The sequence below is a fragment of the Acinonyx jubatus genome, chromosome C1 (assembly GCF_027475565.1).
Source record: "Acinonyx jubatus isolate Ajub_Pintada_27869175 chromosome C1, VMU_Ajub_asm_v1.0, whole genome shotgun sequence".
In the NCBI taxonomy this organism is placed as follows: domain Eukaryota; kingdom Metazoa; phylum Chordata; class Mammalia; order Carnivora; family Felidae; genus Acinonyx; species Acinonyx jubatus.
The window spans coordinates 78,542,015-78,564,199 of record NC_069381.1 but is presented as its reverse complement, the minus strand read 5'-3'; the positions used below and the strand labels follow the sequence as shown (position 1 = coordinate 78,564,199).

General features: G+C 38.2%; 1 protein-coding gene across 2 annotated transcripts; it reads left to right on the top strand.

Moving 5' to 3' along the window:
• Window positions 1–929: 929 nt before the first annotated feature.
• Window positions 930–21,675, top strand: DNTTIP2 (deoxynucleotidyltransferase terminal interacting protein 2). 2 transcript variants are annotated; one of them, XM_015064445.3, is made up of 7 exons: window positions 1,722–2,223; window positions 3,246–4,888; window positions 6,718–6,856; window positions 9,539–9,634; window positions 11,036–11,200; window positions 12,749–12,858; window positions 20,656–21,675. In XM_015064445.3, the coding sequence occupies exons 1-7, from the start codon at window positions 2,152–2,154 to the stop codon at window positions 20,747–20,749; spliced, it is 2,319 nt and encodes a 772-aa protein (XP_014919931.2). In that variant the 5' UTR covers window positions 1,722–2,151; the 3' UTR covers window positions 20,750–21,675. The 2 variants fall into 2 exon arrangements, 1 of the variants encoding a protein (XP_014919931.2); XR_003420010.2 differs by lacking the exons at window positions 11,036–11,200; window positions 12,749–12,858; window positions 20,656–21,675 and adding exons at window positions 5,515–5,563; window positions 6,379–6,417 and having other exon boundaries at window positions 930–2,223.
• Window positions 21,676–22,185: the final 510 nt, after the last annotated feature.

Genomic DNA, 22,185 nt, shown 5'->3' with positions numbered 1-22,185 from the left:
TTGGGGGTTTTATTTGTTTTACTTTTTTTTTTAATGTTTTATTTATTTTTGAGAGAGAGAGAGACACACACACACAGATCCGAAGCAGGCTCCAGTCTCTGAACTGTCAGCACAGAGCCCGATGCAGGGCTCCAACTCACAAGCAGTGAGATCATGACCTGAGCCAAAGTCAGTTGTTTAACCAACTGAGCCACCCAGGTGCCCCTATTTGTTTTACTTTAAAGGGGCTATACTTACAAGTGAACATTACACATTGATTTTCTAATACTTCCCAATTTTCTATACCCACTCCTATGATCTTAATTGCTATTTTCATGAATTTGTGTTAAAGTTGTACAGTTAATGCATGTAAAGCACTTAGTACCCAGCAAATTCGAGCTCATTGCTATTACTATAATTGACACTTTGTCCTCCATGCTTTTGATCTCCACTACCCACCTCCAATAGGTTCGTTTTCCTTCCTCTACAGCATTCTATCTTGTCTTTAAATCTAGCCTGTTTTCTTTTATGTTCTTCCTTACATAGTTTCATTGCTACTAGGCCATACTAAAATTCCTCCTTTGTTTTACCACATTCCCCATAAGAGTCAGTCTAAACCTTTTCCATTCCTCTAAGTAGATGAATCTTCTACTTACAGAGAAGATTGAGGTTATCCTTCCAAAAGCCCCTCTTCTTTCCTCCCCTTTAATTTCCTTGCATTCACATTCTCTCTGTGCTTGATATCAACTCTTCCCTCCTGCCTCAAAGGAAGGAGCATTCTTTTGTGACTAACTCCTCCATTTCTATTTTTTATTCTATTCTTCAGTAGGGATTAGGCTCAGCTGCAAGTAACAGAAAATCTCCAGATGACAGTTTAAGTGATGAGTCACTAAGTTCTACACCAGAAACTAGTATTACACTGTATGTTAACTGGGATTTAAATAAAAACTTGAAAAGGAAAAAAAATAAAAACACAGGTATTTCTCTCAGGTGAAACAGATCTAGAAGTAGGCTGTTTAGGACTGAAATGGCAGCTCCATCAGTTGTCAGGGACTCACTTTTTCTTTCTCACTGCTCTGCCATCCCTAAAGTTTGGCTTTATCCTCATGGCACAAACTTGCTGCATGAAACCTGAGAATATAGCTTTCCAGGGAGAAAAATCAATTAAAGAAGGCAGGGAGGACCTCCTCTCTTTTCATATAGTCCCTATATGAAAAATCCCTACTTTTCATGTAGTCCCTAAATAACTACACAACCCTTAATTTGTATGTAATTGGCCAAAATTTAGCCACATTTGGCTGCAAGGGAAGCTACCGAAAGGACCTATTTAGCTAGATGGCAATGTGCCCACTTAAGTATGTTTTGTGACAGTAAGAGAAATTAGTTTTCTCTTATAAAACAGTAAAGAATAGATTTGATGAGGCATTCATCCTTTCTCACTTCCAATATCCGTTTACCTCCTTCAATCCTTTTCCATTCTCCTCAGATATATTCTAGGTCTCCATCCTTCATCCTAAAAGAAAATGAAACGCCTTTTGATTCTGGTCATTCCCTTCACTGCAACAAAAACAAAACAAAACAAAATGATCGCTCTCCTTTACAATTTACATTTCTTCTTTTCTGCTTATTTCCGATCACTAGTTACCATCCCACCTTTAGATCACACAGCTTCCTAACTAGTCTCCGAGTTTCTGAGACATTTAACAAATACATCTTTACCTCAAAGAGTCTTTCAATGTTATTAATATTTAACTGTACGAATAAGGGCAGGATGTTGAAAAAAAAAAGGTATTATAAACAATGCAAATGATTCCTTCGGTCACACCCATGACTACATTAAGACCTTTAGAACTGCCAAATAAGAGGATGGATGAAGTTGGAAAGAAGATGCAATTTTCCAGTTTTGTGTGAAACTGGCACGGGGCCCTCGGTCACTGCGGGTTCCGCCGCCGCCCCGAAGGTCACTCCCCGCAGAAGGCCGGTGGATCAGTCCTCCACAGCAAACACCGCAGAGAACGCTAGAAGCCGTGGCCTTGGGAATCCCTAGGTCCGTGGGCCGGAGACTGGCACGAGAGTCTCGCTAGTGCCGGAATCCTCGCGGGAAAGGCTAGCAAGTCGCTTCTTTGACGCACTTCCGGGGCGCCGGAACCGAGGTGGCCGCGAGCAGGGAAGATGGTGGTAACCAGGTCCGGACGGCCTCAGGCCACGATCCAAGCCACGTTGGCTGAAAACTCCCAGCAGAAGGTAGGGGTCGCAGCGTGCCGTCATTTCTGCCCGCCGCTTCGCAGAACGGCGCTTGGGTGGTAGGGTGGCGCGCAGGCCCGGCGGAGCAGCGTGAGGACGAGCGGCGGGAAGGGCCCGAGCCGGTCGCACGCTGCCCTGTTTCAGGCCCGTTGCCAAGCCCGTAGCTACCTCTTCGGTCCTCGCTGTGATCTTTTAAGGCAGTCCTCAGCAGGGAACAGAGAGGTCAGGTAACTTGCTTCGGGCAGTACACCTCCGTAATGCAGGTGCACGGCTGCGGCCTTTTAACCTGTTAGCACCGTACGAAGGAGGATTAATTTCGGCAACCAAATACGAGTCTGATGAGGGTGAAAAGAAGGTGACCGTTTTCACGTGGGGGAGCTGGTAATGGCCTCAGCACTTTCTTTCGGCGTTGGGGAGAGCTTCAGTGACGCCGCCTGGTGGCTGTTAGTGGCGCTAGTGGTCCGCTGGTCTGATTGTGTGGCCAAGGGAATGGAGCGTTAATTCCTTTAGGTACGTGAAGGTAAGGGACGCGACTGATTCCACTGGTGTGTGTGTGTGTTCCTAAACACATCTGTGCTCAGAGTTAGTATTTCCCTTCTTCTCTCTTCTCCTGTGTGTGTCGGAATGCAGGTCCACCAAGCATATTTGGCATTTGATAACTCAGTGCAGAAAATTTTCAATTACTTGTTTTGTTCCCTAAAGTTAGATCTAGGTCTTGGGGAGGAGACTGAGGCAGGGTCCTCCAAATGTAAAGTCAGATCCAATGTGTTTTTTTATTTTTACTTTCTAAAATCATGGGTACTCGTTGTTATGAGGAAGGGTCCTGCAAATGCAGGGGCAGATCCAGTATTTAAGTTGATTTTTTTTTTTCTTTAATCGTGGGTGGTGGTGGTTGTCTTTGTATTAATCTCACTGGAGTTTTTTAGTGCCCTCTTAAAATTTGCTCCTGAGAGGAGTATTTCACTCGCTTTGCCCTAATTCCAGCCCTACCTAAATGACAGTGTATTTGTTCTGACTTCCAGAATTCTGCTAAAAGAATTCAGGCACATCCAAAAAGCAGGAAAGAATCTCCACCTGTTGACCCAACTACTGCTGAATCACAAACCACTAGGAAACAAAGTCCAGTCCCTAGAACTCCTAAAAGCAGAAAGAGGAAGAGTGGAACTACAGTCTCATTACCAGAGATAAACAAGCCGTATACTGATGGAGAGACCTCTGAGGTAGAGTCAGATTGTTCTTCTGTGTCTGAGCTCCAGGATCCCATCTTAAGAGTAACTAGGAGACGGCAGATCTTGGTTGCATGCACCCCGGTGTCTAGTGTTAGGAAAAGGCTGAAAATAACTCCAATAAATCAGTCTCATGCTGAAGAAGACGATGACTCTGAAGCTGAATCACATGTCTCAGGTATTTCTAGAATTGTGCCGCCCACATTAATAACTACAAGAACTAGAAGAAGTAAGGCTAAATCCCTAAGTGAGCCAAACCAAGAATTATATGCAGAAATTATTTCTGATGCTGAATCATCATACTCAGACATTTCTTCATTTTCTGAAGTTACAACTATGAGGACAACAAGAAGTATGCAGAAGAAATTACAGTCACAAACTGAGGAGAAATATACTAACGTTGTACCAGAAACTGAAAAGCAGATCATAAATTTGCCAACGAATTCAGAGGATTCAGATACCAGACAAACAGCTTGTTTACTTGCAAGATCTCTTTCTCAGATAAATAAGCCAAATTTCTATAGTAATGAAACTTATAATGACTTTGATGATTCCTTCCACAGAAATTCAGGGGGAAAAAAAGCAGTGCAAAAACGTCAACATTCTAATCTAAGAGAGGAAAAACAGGCCAGTGTTGTACCTCTCAAAGAAGTAACAAAACAGAATTGTAAGAATTTAGATGAAGAATCCAAAGGAATGGTAGAGGAGGAGAAAGAAAGAAATGAGAAAAAGTCTCAGTTGGAAAGCCTTTCTGAACCTCAGGACACTGACATTCAGCAGTTAGTTTCTCAGAGGCAGTCAACCCCCCAAAATAACAAAACTACATCAGAGTCCTCACGTGTGAACTGTCAGGCTATAATGAAATCGTTAGCTCAGACATTTGCAGTGGTAGAAGTGGACAGATGGAATGAAGAGAGAAAGAACACCAAAAAAACAAGTGACCTGACAGAATTTGGTGGTGGTAGTGATGAAGAAGAAGAGTGCACGGTCAAAGGTATCCGTGAAGACATGAATGACGAAAGGGGTATAGATTTTGAGAGCGAAACCAAACTGTTCAAGTCTGAGCTCAACACATCTCTGGATAAAGGTGATTCTGTTTTATTAGTGCTCAGCAGTGATGAGAGCCAGCAGTCTGAAAACAGTGAGAACGAAGAGGACACTGTGTGTTTTGTTGAAAATAATGGTCAAAAGGAGTCATTAAATGGAGACTCAGAAAATATGTCTTGTGACAACCCATTGTTTGTAATCGACACAACTCCTGGACTGAGTACTGATAAACATTTTTACCTGGATGAGGGAGACAAGGCAAGTGAGGTTGCCACTGAGGAAGAAGAGGGGGAAGAAGATGAAAAAAGTGAAGAACCATCAGACCTTGACAGAAATAAAGATGATGACTTTAGTGATGAAGACGACTTACTAAATAGCACAAAATCTAAACTGTAAGTTTTACCTTTATTTTTAAAAGTAGGTTTTTGATACATACTTCAAGTGGCTAATTTACCATAAAAATATAAAAGAAATCAAGGGAATTGAGAAAATTACTGTCTCATGTTCTTTTTCTTTCTTTTAATGTTTGTTTATTTTTGAGAGAGAGCATGAGTGGGGAAGGGGGTGGGGGGGGGGGAAGGATCTGAAGCAGGCTCTGCCCTAACAGCGGGGAGCCAGATGTGGGGCTCAAACTCACAGACTGTGAGATTATGACCTGAGCACAAGTCAGCCACTTACTGGACTGAGCCACCCAGGAGCCCCTGCCTCAGGTTCTTTATGAAAGAGCTCTTTTATCCCCCATTTCCCTGGTCTCTGTGTGTGCCTTTGTTAGTCATATTTCTCCCACCAGTGACCTATTAGAAATCTATTAAAGATTTTCCTACATGATAGTTAAGAAGAACATGAAAGGAAAGGAACTTTATTTCTTTTCCTCCATGCGGATCATAGACAAGTTGAAAAATAGAGAAAAGCTGGAGGAAAAATAATCACCTATAATCTGTCACCCATTGAAAAGTACCAATGTTTGGGGCTATTTCTTTAGTTTCTTTTGTTTTCTATTTTAAATTTGTTTTTCTAGGCACAGGTCCCTGGTGGCAATGTATCCACTGGAAATACAGACATCCTTGGTAAGGGCCTATACATTAATGGATGCCCAGTCTTCACTCTAAACCAATGAAATAAACCTCTGAGGTAGCCGCAGGCATATTTATTATTTTTTAAAGTCACTCTCCTACAGGATAATTCTGATGTACCTTTAGGGTTGAGAGTCACTGCCAAACCACTACAGTAGTGATTTCACTTTCCAGTAGAGATTGATCAAAGCTTTCAACTGATGTTTATATGAATAATTAGGTAAGAAAGTAACTATAAGTCCAAATGTATTTGCTTATAAACAGGACCTTTCAGTAATGTAAAAGTAGAAATTCTTATTACATAAATATAGCAGGAGCCCAGACCCAACTGTAGAAGATTCCGATTTGGTAGATCCTGGAATATGACTTCTATATTTTTAAAAACCTTCAGTGGGAAATACAGATACTCATTACTGTTTAAAACTCACTGATTTAGAAGCATTACCAAATGCCCTTAGTTACCCAGGAAAACATTTTAAGTTTGGGTAACTTGGAAGTTCAAAACCTTTTTCATTGTTATTAGCAATGGCAGGTGTATATTTGTTAACTCACTGCCTGTGTATGAAGTTGAGCTAAACTGCCAGATGCATCTCTTCTTTTCTGTAATTCTTTTCTTTATAAAATTCCTTTATGAAGTACATTGGCATATTATGTGGTCTTAATCTTTAAGAAAATCTAGGAAATCAAAAAAACTTTTTTCATTCATTATTCATCCTAGAATGTTCTTCTAAATGGTTGTATTAGATTTAAAACATGTATTCAGTTTTTCAGAATCCATTGTAAAAGTAAGATTTTTCTTTTTTTTGTAGGGGGAGAGGTCATTGGCAGTAAAGGAGAGAAAGAAAAAGGTGATTTTAAAAATATAGTTTCGGGGCACCTAGTGGCTCAGTCAGTTAAGCATCTGACTTCAGCTCAGGTCATGATCCTCACGGTTTGTGAGTTCAAGCCCCGCGTTGGGTTCTGTACTGACAGCACAGAGCCTGCTTGGGATTCTCTCTCTCCCTCTCTCTCTCTGCGACCCCCTCCCCCACTCACTCACACACTCTCTCAAAAAAACTTTTAAAAAAACAATAAAAATAAAAATACAATCTCAGTTGTTTCCATTTTTATTTGATTACTTGATCTTTAAGTGATTGTTTCTCTTTCAGTCTGAAGTTGACAAGCAGCAGCATAGACCCTGGTATGAGTATCAAGCAGTTGGGTGGTTTGTATATTAATTTCAATGCAGACAAACTACAGTCAAACAAGAGAACCCTAACACAGATCAAGGAGAAAAAGAAAGACATGGTAAGTTACACGGAGTGTCCTGTTGGTTTTCACAGAACTATGCAGTCACTTCTAGAAATTATTAGTCTTTGATAAGAGACTAATTTTCCTGCAGGAAAACCACATTAGCCTACTGTGCTCCTTTTTTCCCCCCTCAAAGTCCTAGCTATAAAAGATGACATTTGAAAAATAATACAGGATCAACATTCCTCTTCTTGCACCTACCAGTTATCCCAGGGGTTGTGTTTTCTTCTCTTTTCCTGCTATATTTTTAGTTTTTAACTGTCCTGGATGCTGTTGAGAATCTGAAAACTGGGTGCCCACTCCCCCCACCAGAAAAATACATACCTGCATGTAGACCTAAAATTATACATATAATTGCAGAAGGAAATCCCAGGGTAGGCAACCTCACCCAAACCCTCATCTTTCATCACAACCGTGCATGGCTTCCCCAAATCTGTATTTTCTAGCCTTGCTGTCCCTTCAGGTCTGTTGTGCCTGTTGTGTCTAAATCCTGTTGTGCCTGTTGACTGTTTATTCAGATTTGCTCAGGCATTCGACCTCACTAATAGCCCTCCCTCTCTTTCTGGCTGGAACCAGCTCCTTCTTCAGTATTCTCTGTGCTGGTTAATGATGCCAAAATCTCTTTTCCTTTTGCAGTCAATCACTGAGCCTAAGGGATGCCGCTTCTTACATCCTTGTCCTCTGTTCCCTCCTTTTCACCCCACTGTCATTGGCTAGTGCAGGGCTTTGTTTTTTCATCTAGACTACTGCACTGGTCTCTTTATTCTTTTCTTCGAGCCACCCTCCATACTTGTGCTAGATTTCTCTTTTTAAAAACACAAATCTGGCTCGGAAGTTGTATATGTGATATACCACTCTTGATCTCCATGTTGTGAGTACAAGCCCCATATTGGGTGTAGAGTTTACTTAAAAAAACACAAACACAAATCTAACCATGAAATTCTCCTGTTTAAGTCCTTCAGTGGTTCTTCAAAACAAGGTGCCTCTGTTCCTTCATCTGTGTTCACATGCTGTGTTCCCTGAACATGTCCTGCTCTTTCCAAAGCCAGTGCAGAGTTAATAGACCACTGCCTTTGGGAGACATTCTCCAACTTTAGTCTTTTCCACCACCTCTGTGCTTCTGCAACACCCAATATAGAGTTGACTCATTATTGATCATATAATTGTTACTTTCCTGTCTTTTAGCTTTATATTTCTAAAACAGGATTCCTCAACCTTAGCAATACTGGTCTTTTGTGCTAGTAACTCTTTGTTGTAGGAAGGTGTCTGGTTCACTTTAGTATATGTAGCGGCATCCCTGGCCTCTACCCACTACTGGTTAGTGGCATCCACCCCCCAACCTCTCTCTACACACACACACACACGCTCACTCACTCACACTATAGTACTTGATACACAACAAGTTCCTAACAATCTGCTAAATAAATGTCATGCTCTCATTTCTGAGTGAAAGGAAAGTCTAGACTGCTACTCTACTATCCAGAAACTCCTATGCCTGAACCTGAATTGAGGATTTCTGAATTGATTAATTTCAAATATTATTGACCAAATTAATATTTCTGTGAACTATTTTAAGGGCTCAGGAGCAGTCTTCTTTAGTTCTTACACTATGGGAGAGGACTAATTACCCTGAAGCACTTTTTAGTAACATAAATAGTATTATGACAATATTTGTTTATCGTATGCAAACAAAAAAATGCAGAAGAACCTCTGAAAAAGAACCCCCAAAAGTACAGGCATCTCCCACAGAAGACTTGTATATAACTAATAAATACACAAAAAGATGATCAACAGCAAATGGAAACAGCCATAAGGCACCACTAACGACACACAAAAATACCTAGTGTTGGTAGCAATGTAAAGAAAAAGGCACTGATTAACCGTTGGTAGGATTTAACCTTACTTGAATACAAGGCAATTTAGCAGTACCTGTCAAAACTTAGAATCTTACAGAAATAATCATATGTGTGTAGAGATGATGTTTATAGTGTTTAAGTGGGAAAAGGTTTGATGGACACTTAAATATTGGAAGAAAAATTATCGTGCGTAACAGCTATTAAAAAGTATGAAGTTGATCTGTGTGTGAATTGATGTTAGAAGAGTGTCTGAGATATGTTGTTGAATTGTACAAAGCAGATTTATCGAGACAGGATGGTTTCGTTGATATAAAAAAGTGTGTGTTGTTTAATCAGATTTATATCACTGTACTTAATATCAACTCCTCAGATCAGAGGAAGCTGTTTTACCAACATCAAAAGAACTTATTAAAGGCTAGGGTTTTTTTGCTTGTTTTTTTCAGAGATTTCAAGAGCTGTTATGGCATTTTTCCTGTTGACTTTATTTTCCAGTTTGGTGCAAGTGGCTGGTTGCAAATCCATGAAAACAAGTTAGACAAATTAATGTAAATCTGATGTGTGCTGATTTAGTTTAGAAAAAGAAATTTAAGATGAAGTTTCCTAAAATAATCCTTCAGTTTGCCTTCTAAAGCATTTTTATTGTAATAGAATTTACAAACTTAAGGACTGAAACAGCTTTGCAGTAGTATGGTTGTATATAAAGAGGGCTAATATATTTGGAGTAGTCTTCAGTGTGGGAGATGTTTTGCTTAGAAAGTAAAAGATGTTGGAAAAGATTATATGATATTCTGATATTTTTAAAACCAATTTAATATTTTTGCAGCTTTTGCAGAAAACCATCATTACTCCTGATTTTGAAAAAAACTACTGTGTCCTACCATATAGTGAATCAAAGTATCAACTTCAGAAAAAACGCAGAGTAAGTATAGTGGCTCTCATTATTTAGAATGTTTAGGTGTGTTTGACTATATATATTCAGCCTATACACCATGGTTGTGTAACTTAAAGATATGTATTTTGGGGGCACCTGGCTGGCTCAGTCAGTAAAGCACGTGACTCTTGATCTCAGGGTTGTGAGTTCTAGCCTCATGATGGGTGTAGAGATTATGTAAGAAAAATAAAATCTTAAAAAAAAAAATGTATTTGCAAAGAAAGTTGTCACAAAAATTTAAGGGCCCATAAAATACGGTTTCATAAACACGTTTTATATAGATTTTCACTTGGTGAAAATTTTTTCCCCTTCCTTAGACAGCCAGCATATAAGGTTACTGTCCACACCTCTTGGTTTATAGGTACTGTTCACAAAGAGTTAAGAGCTCTGTTGTAAGCTGTCATAGGGAACTTAATGTAAAAAAAACCCCAGGTCTCTGTAGTCTGCCCACTGAGAGGGTAGGAAACTATTTACTTTTTATTTTTTTTAAAGTTTATATTAGAGGAAGAGAGAGAGAGAGAGTGCATGAACAGAGGGGAGGTGCAGAGAGAGATGGAGACAGAATCTGAAGCAGGTATCCGAGCTGTCAGCGCAGAGCCCGACACAGGGCTCAAACTCACAAGCCGTGAAATCATGACCTGAGGTGAAATCAGATGCTCAACCGACTAAGCCACCCAGGCACCCCTAACAAACTAGTTTCTTTTGTAAAAATAGGGGATTGTTTCCATCTGCCATTTCAACTAGTAAGGGTAAAATTATCAAGGGAGCTTGAAGGAAATTTGAGGGTGTTCCCCTGGTAATGTCTCAGCACTAAGGTGGAGCATTACGGGCATGTGGTAGACACTCCATAATGTTGTATGAATGAAAAATAAAATTAGGTAAATAACTTGCTGGGAGTTTCTCAAAGAATAGAATCCTTTTTTTTTTTTTTTTTTAATTTTAGAAATAACATAAATTTCTAGACTGGTCAGACTAAGTGACTTTGAGTCACCTGGGTGACTGAATAAAAATGTTAACATACAAGCTCCAGAAGTGAAAATGTTTTTATACATTATCTCTTGTGTAGGCCAGATTACAGAATAAAGATTAAAGGTGTGGGTTATTCTCCGGCAAATCAGCAATTCTTACTAAGACACAAAATAAATTTTAAGGAACCCTCATTTATGAAACTGATAATACTGTGCCTAATTTACCAAAGTAAACACTTGTGATTCAATTTCTTTTATGAAAGGTGAATCTGAGGACTAATATATTCTGTAAAGTAACCTCTTTTGTTTTTAATTCATGAAATTCTCTATATATAATTTTGGAGGGAATGAGGTATAGTTTATACACTGCTTATTAAGGTCAGAATTTTCGGTTTAATTGTTCCTGAAATCTGAATTTCAGAAAGAACGACAAAAATCAGCGGGTGATGGCTGGTTTGGTATGAAAGCTCCAGAATTGACAGATGAACTTAAAAATGATCTCAAAGCACTGAAGATGAGAGCTAGCATGGACCCAAAAAGGTTTTACAAGAAAAATGATAGGGATGGCTTCCCCAAGTACTTCCAGGTATGAAACAACAATGGCGGTGGTGATGTTCTGTGGATTTTAGTTTGGAGAGCACTATAGTGTTCTTTCTGTTTACTCTTAACACAGATGAATATTTATGACGCACATCTGCTTAGGCTGTGTAATAATGGCCGGAACCCAGTTGGCCACCAACTTGTAATGGCGTTCTCTATAGAGAGAAGGTGTTGCAAATGGTAACTAAGTTGCCAGGTCATACCTCTAAAAGTTACGGAACCTCTAAGTTGGGTGTATCATGTATAAATAATATTAGCCTAACAGCACTAACAGCAAGAATCCTTACAGGATGGAGGAGGACATAGGGAATCATTTGCACCAAACTCCACTTCTCCAGGTAGAGGGTCATCTCCAGGCAAATGCTGAAAATAAGTTAAAAGTTGGTATTCAAAGTGTTTGCAGATGAAAATCCAGTTGATTCACCCTCTGGTAGCTGTCAACTTTATTCTGTTCTTGTTGATTACCTTACTTGTCAGTCATCTGAATTACTATAGTAGTCCTCCTCCAGGTCTGCTCTCCCTGATAGTCTATCCTTTACATTGTAGCCAGTCATCTATTCTTTACAAAAAAAAAAAAAAAAGGCAGTCTGCTCATGATACACCTCTGCTCAGTGATATCACAGGTATCAGGCAATGATACCTTCGATGTTTCTTTATGACATAGAGGGTAGAGTCTATACAGTCTGCACTCCAACTGGCTAACTAGCCCTTCTTTTGTCACATAGCCCTCTTAAGCTCCAACACACTCAGCCACTGTCTTTTCAGAATATACACAGACTGGTCTTGGCATTCTGACTTTGCATGATGTACTTAGCTCTGCTGTGTTTGCTTGGTGAAATTTTGCCCATATGAATCTAAGCTAAAATGTCATCCTTGTGAAACGCTAACTTCCATTAGGTGGAAGCGGTCACTTATCTTTTCATGGCATCTGCAGTGTTTTGTTCAGCATAATATGTTATGCTTTAATCTTTTAGTTACCTGTCTATGGATTTTCCTTAAGACTGTGGGCTCTTTGCTGGCAGGAGCCAGATGCTGTCTTTGTTTCCCAAACACTTAGCACAGTATTTGGCACATAGTAGACACTGTAAGTTTTACTTGGTTGAATGTATGAACAGAGTGGTTACTAAGAAGGTAGCATTTATGATAACATATGGGATCAAATAAGTGTGTAGTAGAATTTATGTGTCAGTTATATTGAGAAACTAAAACGTAAAAGAATTTAAATTCTCTGTCCCACTTTTCTAGTTACACTGTTCATCAAGAGTTTGCTGTACTGCCTAGCACTAAATTACATAAAAGGATTTTTGACTTTACTATAAATTCTATTGAAATGTCATTAGTAGGACCCAATGCCAATTGAATAAGTGACTTCTTTTTGCTTGAAAAAAATGGCAAAACTAACTTTAATATCAGTTCAATTTAAGTTGGGTTTTCCTTTCCTTTCTATAAATACAGTTTGTTAGAGCTACCCTGAAATATGAAGGCAACTTAGCATTCAAGTATTACATGACTTGTTTCAATCATTTGCTCATAGATTGGAACCATTGTTGACAATCCAGCTGACTTCTACCATTCCCGAATTCCCAAAAAACAAAGGAAGAGAACTATTGTGGAAGAACTGCTGGCTGATTCTGAGTTCAGAAGGTAAAGGAATTTATGTTTCATTTTGAATTATATATGCTTTCCTTTCGAACATACATAAACTTTTAAATTTCAGGTAATTTTTAAATGCTTTAGCATGGCAGCACTATTTACATTTTGGATGAGATAACTGTTTATTAGGGGGAACTGTCCTGTGCATTGTAGAATGTTTAACAGCATCCCTGGTGTCTGCCCACTATAAGTCAGTAGCACTCCATTCCCAATATGTGACAGAAATGACTACTGACATTTTCAGATGTCCCCTGTGGGGCATAAGCAGTTCCCAGTTTAGAACTACTGCTTTACATGGAAGCTCGTAAATATTTGACTGGCTAGAGGAGACTGAACCTGTGAAGGAGACTGGGAAAGAATGCCCGACGGACATTAATACAACCAGGATGGCATAGTGTCATAGCAGTCAGGCAAGAGAGTGTTACAAGCAGATATAAACTGGAGGGAATGGTTAACAGGAATAAATGCTGCGGAGAGATCAAATAAGAACTAAAAACTTCCTTTGGATTTACATGGGGGTCACAGCATTCTTGCCAGGAGTTGGGGAGAAGACTGGATTGGAGAGAGTTGGAGACATGGAGACAATTCTTTGAAGTTTGTGAAGTGGAAGTGGAGTTGGAGGATTTTTTAAAGATGGGAGCAATTGGGAGTATGTTTAAATGTCCTTAAAGCAGCTATGTGTGTATTCTAGGAGATTTAAAAGCATACCTCATACAGAAACCCTTGTTGAACTTCCAGATTGGTTTAATAGCAAAAGTGAAAAGGTCTGTCAAAGGGTTTTAAAAACTTTGTCAGCATGGAAAACAAATTTAACCCAAGTGTTACATAACCTAATTAGTCTGGGTAATGGTAAAAATTTTAGAAATAAGCAATGCTGTTTTCTCACTACTCTCTCCTTGGGAGTTTCATCCCCCATAGGGCGTCAGTTATAATTTATATACTGCTGGCTTCCAAATGTATTATGTGTAGTCCAGATCTCTCTTGACCCCATACCCACATAGCCATCTGCTGCCTCAGGAGCATCCAGTGGATATCTCACAAACACCTCTAAGGGCTAACTTGGTCTTTCCTGACCCCACCCTTGCAATACAGTCTAATCCTTTCCCAGTGCTCTGTATCTCATGACTGAACAGCATCACCATCCATCCGTTAGCACTTCCTTTAATCCCACATTCAGACTGTCTCTCCTATTCTATCTCAAGCCTGTCGTTTTCTCTCCATCCCCACAGAGGTGTGGTGCAAGCTGATTCTTTGCTTACTAAGTGTGATCCATATGTTCTGGTTAAAAATTGGCCTGTATTTTGTAATCTCAATGCTAGCAATCTCAGAAATCACAGCAGTGTTGATAGTGCTTTCACTAAAAAGTAATAGCATGAGGAAGATGGCAGTAAACTAGAAATTTCGTAGAATGAAACTCATAAAATTGCAGGTTAGAGGTAGTCTTACAGTTCATTGTTCCCATACTTCAGTCACTGAGTACCATTTTCATGTTTGCATCATCTGTATGTTGCCTGCTTTTATTTTAAAGGGAAACTTTAGGGGCCCCTGGGTGCACAGTCGTTAAGCATCCAGCTCTTGACTTTGGCTCAGGTCATGATCTCACAGTTCATGAAAGCCCCACATCAGGCTCTGCGCTGACACTGGCACCTGCTTAGGATTTTCTTTCTGCCCCTCCCCTGCTGGCATGCGCTCGCTCGCGTGCGCACGCGCGCTCTCTCTCTCTCAGAATAAATAAACTTAAAATTTTTTAAGAAAAAAATAAAAGGAAACTTTGTATTGCCTACTATAAATGGGTTAGTTGGCTTATAATTTTTGTAATGTAGCTGAAGATAAATACATTGCTTTAAGTGAATATTGTCTGTCACCTAAATTTATGTATCACACTATGTGAAACACTCTACTAGCCCATGGAATGTTTTAATTCTTTCTACAACATTCTCCTTAAGAGGTTTCTGGCCTCTGAATACTTTAGGATAGGGAACTTAACATTTTTAATGTGTCATATGTTCCATTAGTAGGAATGTCTTGGAACAGAAGAAGTAAGTGTGATATACAGAAGGAAATGTGATTTTCAGCATTGTATGTGGTTTTTGGTTTTGTTGAGATATAGTTGATATACAGTGTTTTATTAGTTTCAGGTGTACAACGTAGTGATTTGACAATTCTGTACATTACAAAATGCTCATCACTATAAGTGTAGTTATCATCTCACCATACAACATTTTTGTAATTTTGACTATATTCTCTGCTGTGCTTTTCATCTCCATGACTTATTTTACAACTGGAAGTCTGTGCCTCTTTATCCTCTTTACCTACTTCACCCATTCCCCCATCAGCCTCCCTTTGGCAACCATCAGTTTATTATCTGTCTCTCTCTGAGGAACCCCCATACTGTTTTCCATAGTGGTTGCACCAAATTACATCCCACCAACCAAGCCCAAGGGTTCCTTTTTCTCTATATCCTCACCAACACTTGTTACTTCTTTTTGATAATAGCCATTCTGACTAGTATTTGAGAGTCTGTTTTTTGTTTGTTAGATTGCACATGTAAGTGAAATACTACAGTGTTCGTCTTTCTCTTTGACTTATTTCATTCAGCATAGTATCCTCTTGGTCTATCCATGTTGTCATGAATGGCAAGATTTCATTCTTTTATGTAGCTCAATAATATTCCATTATGTGTCTGTGTGTCTGTGTCTAACACCATCTTTATTCATCATCTGTCCTTGGAACACTTGGGTTGCTTCCATATCTTGGCTATTGTAAATAATGTTGCAATAAATATAGGGGTACATATATCTTTCCAAGTTTGAGGTTTTATTTGGGTAAATACCCGCTAGTGGAATTACTGAGTCATATATGGTATTTCTATTTTAAATGTTTTGAGGTACCTCCATGGTGTTCTCAACAGGGGTTGCACCAATTTCTACTACCAACAGTGCACGAAGGTTCCCTTTTCTCCAAATCCTTGCCAACATTTGTTGCTTCTTGTATTTTTGATACTAGCCAATCTGACTGGTGTGATATGATGTCTCACTGTGGTTTTGATTTGATTTTGCCTGGTAATTAGTGATGTTGAGCATCTTGTCATGTGTATTGCCCTTCTGTATGTCTTCTTTGGGAAAATGTTATGGTCCCTTTGCCCATTTTTTAATCAGATTGGTTTTTTTGGTCTGAATTGTGGAAGTTACATATTTTGAATACTAACTCCTTATCAGATACCATTTCCACATAAATCTTCCATTCAGTAGGTTGTCTCTTTTTGTTTTGTTGGTTTCCTCTGCTTTGCAAAAGTTTTTTATTTGGGTGTAGTCCCCCTTGTTTATTTTTGCTTTTGTTTTCCCTTGCCTGAGAAGACCTATCCATAAATATGTTGCTAAGACTTATGTCCTAAGGTATTACTGTCTATGTTTTCTTCTAGGAGTTTTATGGTTTTAGGTCTCATATTTAGTTCTTTAATCCATTTTGAGTTTATTTTTGTGTATGGAATAACAAAGTGGACTAGTTTCATTCTTTTGCATGTAGCTGTCCAGGTTTCCCAATTATTAAAAAGACTTTTTCTCCATTGTATATTCTTGCCTCCTTTGTCCTAGATTAACTGACCGTGTAAGTGTGTGTTTATTTTCTGGGTTCCCTATTCTCTTCCATTGATCTCTGTGTCTGATTTTGTGTCAGTATCTTACTGTTTTGATTGCTATAGCTTTGTAGTGTATCTTGAAATCTGGGATTATGATACCTCCAGCTTTGTTCTTCTTTCTAAAGATAGCCTTGGCTATTTAATGTCTTTTGTGGTTCCATACAAATTCTAGGTTTATTTGTTCTAGCTCTTCAAGAAATGCTGTTGGTGTTTTAACAGGGATTGTACTGATTCTGTATATTATGTTGGGTGCTATGGACATTTTACAAATACTAATTCTTCCAGTACATGAGTGTGATACATCTTTCCATTTGTGTTGTCTTCAGTTTTTCTCATCAGTGTCTTAAAGCTTTCAGCATATAGGTTGTTTCAATCTTCTTGGTTACATTTATTCCTAGGTATTTTCTTTCTGGTACAATTGTAAATGGGATTGTTTTCTTCTCTTTTTGCTACTTCATTATTTGTATTCAGAAATGCAACTTCCATATTAATTTTGTATTCTACAGCTTTGCTGAATTTATTTATTCTGATTATTTTTTGTTAGTGTCTTTGTTAGTGTTTTGTTAGTATCTAGGGTTAAACACTTTGTTAGTGTTTTGTTAGTGTCTAGGGTTTCTATATGTATGTCAGGTCATCTAAGTAGTAACAGTTTTACTTTTTCCTTACCAATTTGGATACCTTGTATTTCTTTTCTGTAATTGCTGCAGCTAGGACTTCTGGTACTATATTGAATAAAACTAGTGAGACTGGACATCCTTGTTTTGTTCCTAATCTTAGAAGGAAAGCTCTTAAAGTTTTTCTCCATTGAGTATGATGTTAGTTGTGAGTTTTTCATATATGGCCTTTATTTTGTTGAGGTAGGTTTCCTCTAAACCCACTTTGTTGAGAGTTTTTAAATCATAAATGGATGTTGTATTTGGTCACCTACTGAGATGATCGTGTGGTTTTTATCCTTTTTCCTACTAATGCACCACATTGATTTGCAAATATTGTACTGCCCTTGAATCTGAGGATTAAATCCCATTTGATGGTGGTAAATGATTTTTTTTAACATTGTTGGATTTGGTTTGCTAATATTTTGTTGAGGATTTTTACATCTCTGTTCATGAGGCATATTGACCTGTAGTGTTTTGGGGGTTTTTTTGTTTTTGTGGTGTTTTTGTCTGGCTTCAGTATCAGGAATATGCCTTACAGATTGAATTTGGAAGTTTTTCCTTCCTTTTCTATTTTTTGGAATAGTTTGAGAAGAATAATGTTAACTGTTCTTTAAATGTTTGATAGTATTCAGCTGTGAATCCATCTGATCTTGAACTTTGTTGAGAGTCTGGAGTACTGTTTCAGTTTTGTTACTAGTAATAGGTCTGTTCAAATTTCCTATTTCTGATTCAGTTATGGAAGATTTTATGTTTCTAGCAGTTTATCTTTTTTTTTTTTTTGGTTGTCCACAATTTGTTGGCATATACTTTTTTTATTTTAGTATTCTCTTATAATTCTTTGTATTTCTGTGGTATCTATTAATTCTCCTTCATTTCTGATTTTGAGTTCTCTTTTCTTGACGAGTCTGGCTTTTTTGTTTTTTTAGTCTCTGTTTCATTTATTTCCATTCTGATCTTTATTTCCATCCTACTAACTTTGGTCTTCATTTGTTCTTTCCTAGTTCCTATAGGTGTAAGGTTACATTTTTTGAAGTATTTTTCTTGAGGTAGGCCTTTATCACAATAAAGTTGCCTCATAACTGCTTTTGCTGTGTCCCAAAGATTTTTGACCATTTTCATTTTTTATTTGTCTTCATGTATTTTTTTCCTCTTTGATTTCTTCATTGACCCATTGGTTGTTTAGTAGCATGTGGTTTAGCTTCCATGTTTGTTTTCTTATAATTCATTTTGTTTCACATCATTATCTTTAGAAAAGATGCTTGGTAAGATTTCAGTCTTAAATTTATTGAGACTTGTTTTATGAGCTAGCACGTGACCTATCCTGGAGAATGTTCACTGTTCCACTTGAAAAGAATGTGTATTCATGGGGCGCCTAGGTGGCTTAGTCAGTTGAGTGTCCGATTTCAGCCTAGGTCATGATCTCATGGTCTGTGAGTTCAAGCCCCGCATCGGTCTCTGAGCTAACAGCTCAGAGCCTGGAGCCTGCTTCTGATTCTGTGTCTCCCTCGCTTTCTGCCCCTCCCCCACTCATGCTCTGTCTCTCTCTCTCTCTCTCTCTCCCTCAAAAATAAGTGAACATTAAAAAGTAAATAAAGAAAAGCATATCAATAAATTATGTATTAAGAAAAAAGAAAAGAATGTGTATTCTGTTGTTCCTGGGATGGACCGTTCTGTTAGGTCCATCTGATCCAGCATGTTGTTTAAAGCCATTGTTTTCTCCTTGATTTTCTGTCTGGATGATCTGTTGGTGTAAATGGGGTGTTAAAGTTCCCTACAATTATTGTATTACTGTCAGTTTCTCCCTTTATGTCTATTAGTTTTTGCTTTATCTATTTAGGGGCTTCTATATTGAATGCATAGAAATTACAATAGTTATATCCTGTTGTTGGATCCCTTTATTATATAATGCCATTCTGTGTCTCTTGCAACAGCCTTTATTTTTAGTCTATTTCATCTGATACAAGTATTGCTACCCTGTCCTCCCCCTCCCCCCCCCCCCCCCCCCCCCCATCCCACTTCATTTGCACGGAATATCTCTTTCCATTCCTTCACTTTCAGGCTGAAGTGAGTCTCTTGTAGGAAGTATATAGAGGAGTCTTCCTTTTTTATTCAGTCATTCACCCTGTGTCTTTTGATTGGAACATTGAGGCCATTTACATTTAAAGTAATTGCTGATAGGTTGTAATTATTTCCATTTTAATTGTTTTCTGGTTGTTTTTATAGTTTTTCTCTGATCTTTCTTCTCTTGCTCTCTTCCCTTACAGTTTGATGGCTTTCTTTAGTATTATGCTTGGATTCCTTTCTCTTTATTTTTTGTGTATCTGTTACGGTTTTAGATTTGTGGTCATCATTGGATTCATATGTAGCATCCCATGTGTATAGCAGTCTATATTACTTTAATGTCACTGAAGTTTGAACACATTTGATTTTGTTTCATTTTTAATGTAATCTTACATTTGTTAGAATGTGTGTAAATTGTGGTGCTGACTTCTTGTGGGATTGAGTGAGCTGTAATATTGTAATGGGCTTCAATAGCTTCTGTTTTATTTTTTAAATGTTTATTTTTGAGAGAGCCTGTGCACAGGGGAGGGGCAGAGAGAGAGAGGGAGACCGAGAATCCCAAGCAGGCTCCACTCTGTCAGCACAGAGCCGGACACGGGGCTCCAACTCCCAACTCATGAACCATGAGATCATGACCTGATCCAAAACCAAGAGTCACACATCCAACTGAGTCACCCAGGTGCCCCTTCCCTCTGCCTTTCTTAAAACTGTTAAATAGCTTCTGTTTTAAAGAGAGTATTAGCTAATCCTCAGCTTTAGTAATAACAGATTTATGTAACAGTGAAAGTGGTTAGAACTTTCTGGCTAATTTTACAGGTTAGAGAATTTTTACTTTTTCCTAATTAACTGTACTGATAAGCCCTTCTTTTGAACTTTTGTGTACTACATTTTATTAATATTTGCCATAATGGCAATTAATATTAAGAAACTTCAAAAATATTTATTAATTCCTTTTAAAATAATATCCCATTAAACATTAACAAAAACAAATATTTTCATGAACAAAACAAAAATGATTTAGTGCAGATCTCTTTAATGTCTGGCTTAAAGATAGATAGAGCCTCATATCTGCTTCTGCATTAGTCTATTTTCACATTTTCATCCTACAAAAAATGTTTAAAGCATTTGATACCATCTGATAACTGGATATAGTGCATGGGTGTCCAGTGGCTCAAAGTTTTCAAAAGCCCTCCCTTACAGTTGCCATTTTTTCCTCAATGGACTGCAGGCTCTATGAAGGTAGGGAATGTGGCTGTCTTGTTCACTGCCCAGTCTCCCAGCTCCAGGTACAGCTCCACATGGTGCAACTTAGTACAGATGTGATTAAACAGTGATAATGCAAAAAATGTTTTGAGGGTTAGAATTTATACAACCACCATTACATTAACTTCTAATGTCATACTTTAGAACTTAAAGGTTTGGTTTTCTTTTTAGATATAACCGAAGGAAGTACTCAGAGATCATGGCTGAAAAAGCAGCAAATGCAGCAGGAAAGAAGTTTCGAAAGAAGAAGAAATTTCGCAATTGAGATTCACCGAGCAAGCCACGTATTTTACATCTCTTTGTTTACTCAAGATGTTTTTGAGAACTAACACCATCACACAAATTAATATAGACTGGCCCTGTCTGAAAGAAGTTGACTTGAGGGAGAATCAATCACATACCCCTTGGGATAAAAACAAGCGTGTCTACAAAAGACCCACCCATCCTTAGACCCTTTGAGGGAGAAAAAGGAAAACATCAACCATTTTAAGATGATTAACATTTTTGTAAAGTTTTCGACACTTAGTTATTTAAAGAAAATTGAATTAAAAAACACTTAGAAAGTATAAAGTTTGTTAACATATACAAAAAACTTTAAAATTCTATAATAAAGCTAAACAATACCGTGATTCACATGTAGGGGTGGGTGTGTGTGTGTGTGTGTGTGTGTAGACAGGAAATGCCCATTTCCAAGTTTAGCTCCAGAAAATTGGTGAAGCTATAGTTGTTTCAAGTATAAAAGTCATAGTTGGAACCAAAGTATTTTTGGAGCAGTATGACTGAAAAGCTAAATGAAATTATAAAAAAGTCTTAAAAAGGTAACAAAGACTTCCGAGAAAGTTTGGGTTAAAGGTAGAAGACACAGGAGAACTGTTTTCTTTCCCTAGCAACTAAAACGGGAGGAAAGATTAATTTTATCTAGATTGAGTGTTGTGTTTCAGGTGAACTAGGATTAAATCAGTATAATTTTAATTTGGCCAGGAATAATTTTAAAGTGGTTGGTTGGGTTTATCTCCTTCTCCAATGGCAGAAGTATACATCCTGACTAACCTACTTGTGGTACCCAAGGCGTGTTGGCCATTTCTTATAATGCTTCTTCGTGGGTTCTTCCCTTTAATGTCATCATTTATGGAACCTCTATTTTTCCAGCAAAATGCTTCCTTGGGATTTCAGTAAATATAAAATCTCGTATTTTGTGTTTATTGCTTGGGATCATAACCAACCTAGTATTAGAACTGACAGTGGCATTCATAGGTGGAGTTAGGCAAGTATCTGCATCTGTTCTCTTTTACAGAAAAATTTTTATTCCAAGAATATTAAGTTTTGTCTCCCACTGGGTAAAACAAGGACCCCACTATGAGAGCATTGAATAATCAAAACAAGAAGTAAGTTAGTTTACCCTTCGCAGATTCTTCCAGAAGGAGTCGCTGTTCTCAGAACATTACTTCAACTCATGCATGCTACTATGCTGTAAGAAGACTCAAACTTGTTATAATCATTCAGTATGATGTCTCTGTGCACAGAGGGTTGAGGACTTACCCAGCTTTTCTCAGGGTCATGGTGTATATCAGCTTCTTATCTACCGTATGATTTTCGTTATGGTTTCTGACTCATGAATGCCATGATGGGTTGAATATTTGGTATTTGAAAACTGCAGCTATGACAAATATTTGTGATGTCCAGTGCATATTACAAGGAAAA

Excerpts from the sequence above, each read along its gene's own strand:
- DNTTIP2 (XM_015064445.3), top strand. The coding sequence starts at position 2,152 with ATGGTGGTAACCAGGTCCGGACGGCCTCAGGCCACGATCCAAGCCACG. Across the intron at positions 4,889-6,717 it reads AATAGCACAAAATCTAAACT|TCTGAAGTTGACAAGCAGCA; the intron begins GTAAGTTTTACC and ends TTTCTCTTTCAG. Across the intron at positions 9,635-11,035 it reads AACTTCAGAAAAAACGCAGA|AAAGAACGACAAAAATCAGC; the intron begins GTAAGTATAGTG and ends TCTGAATTTCAG.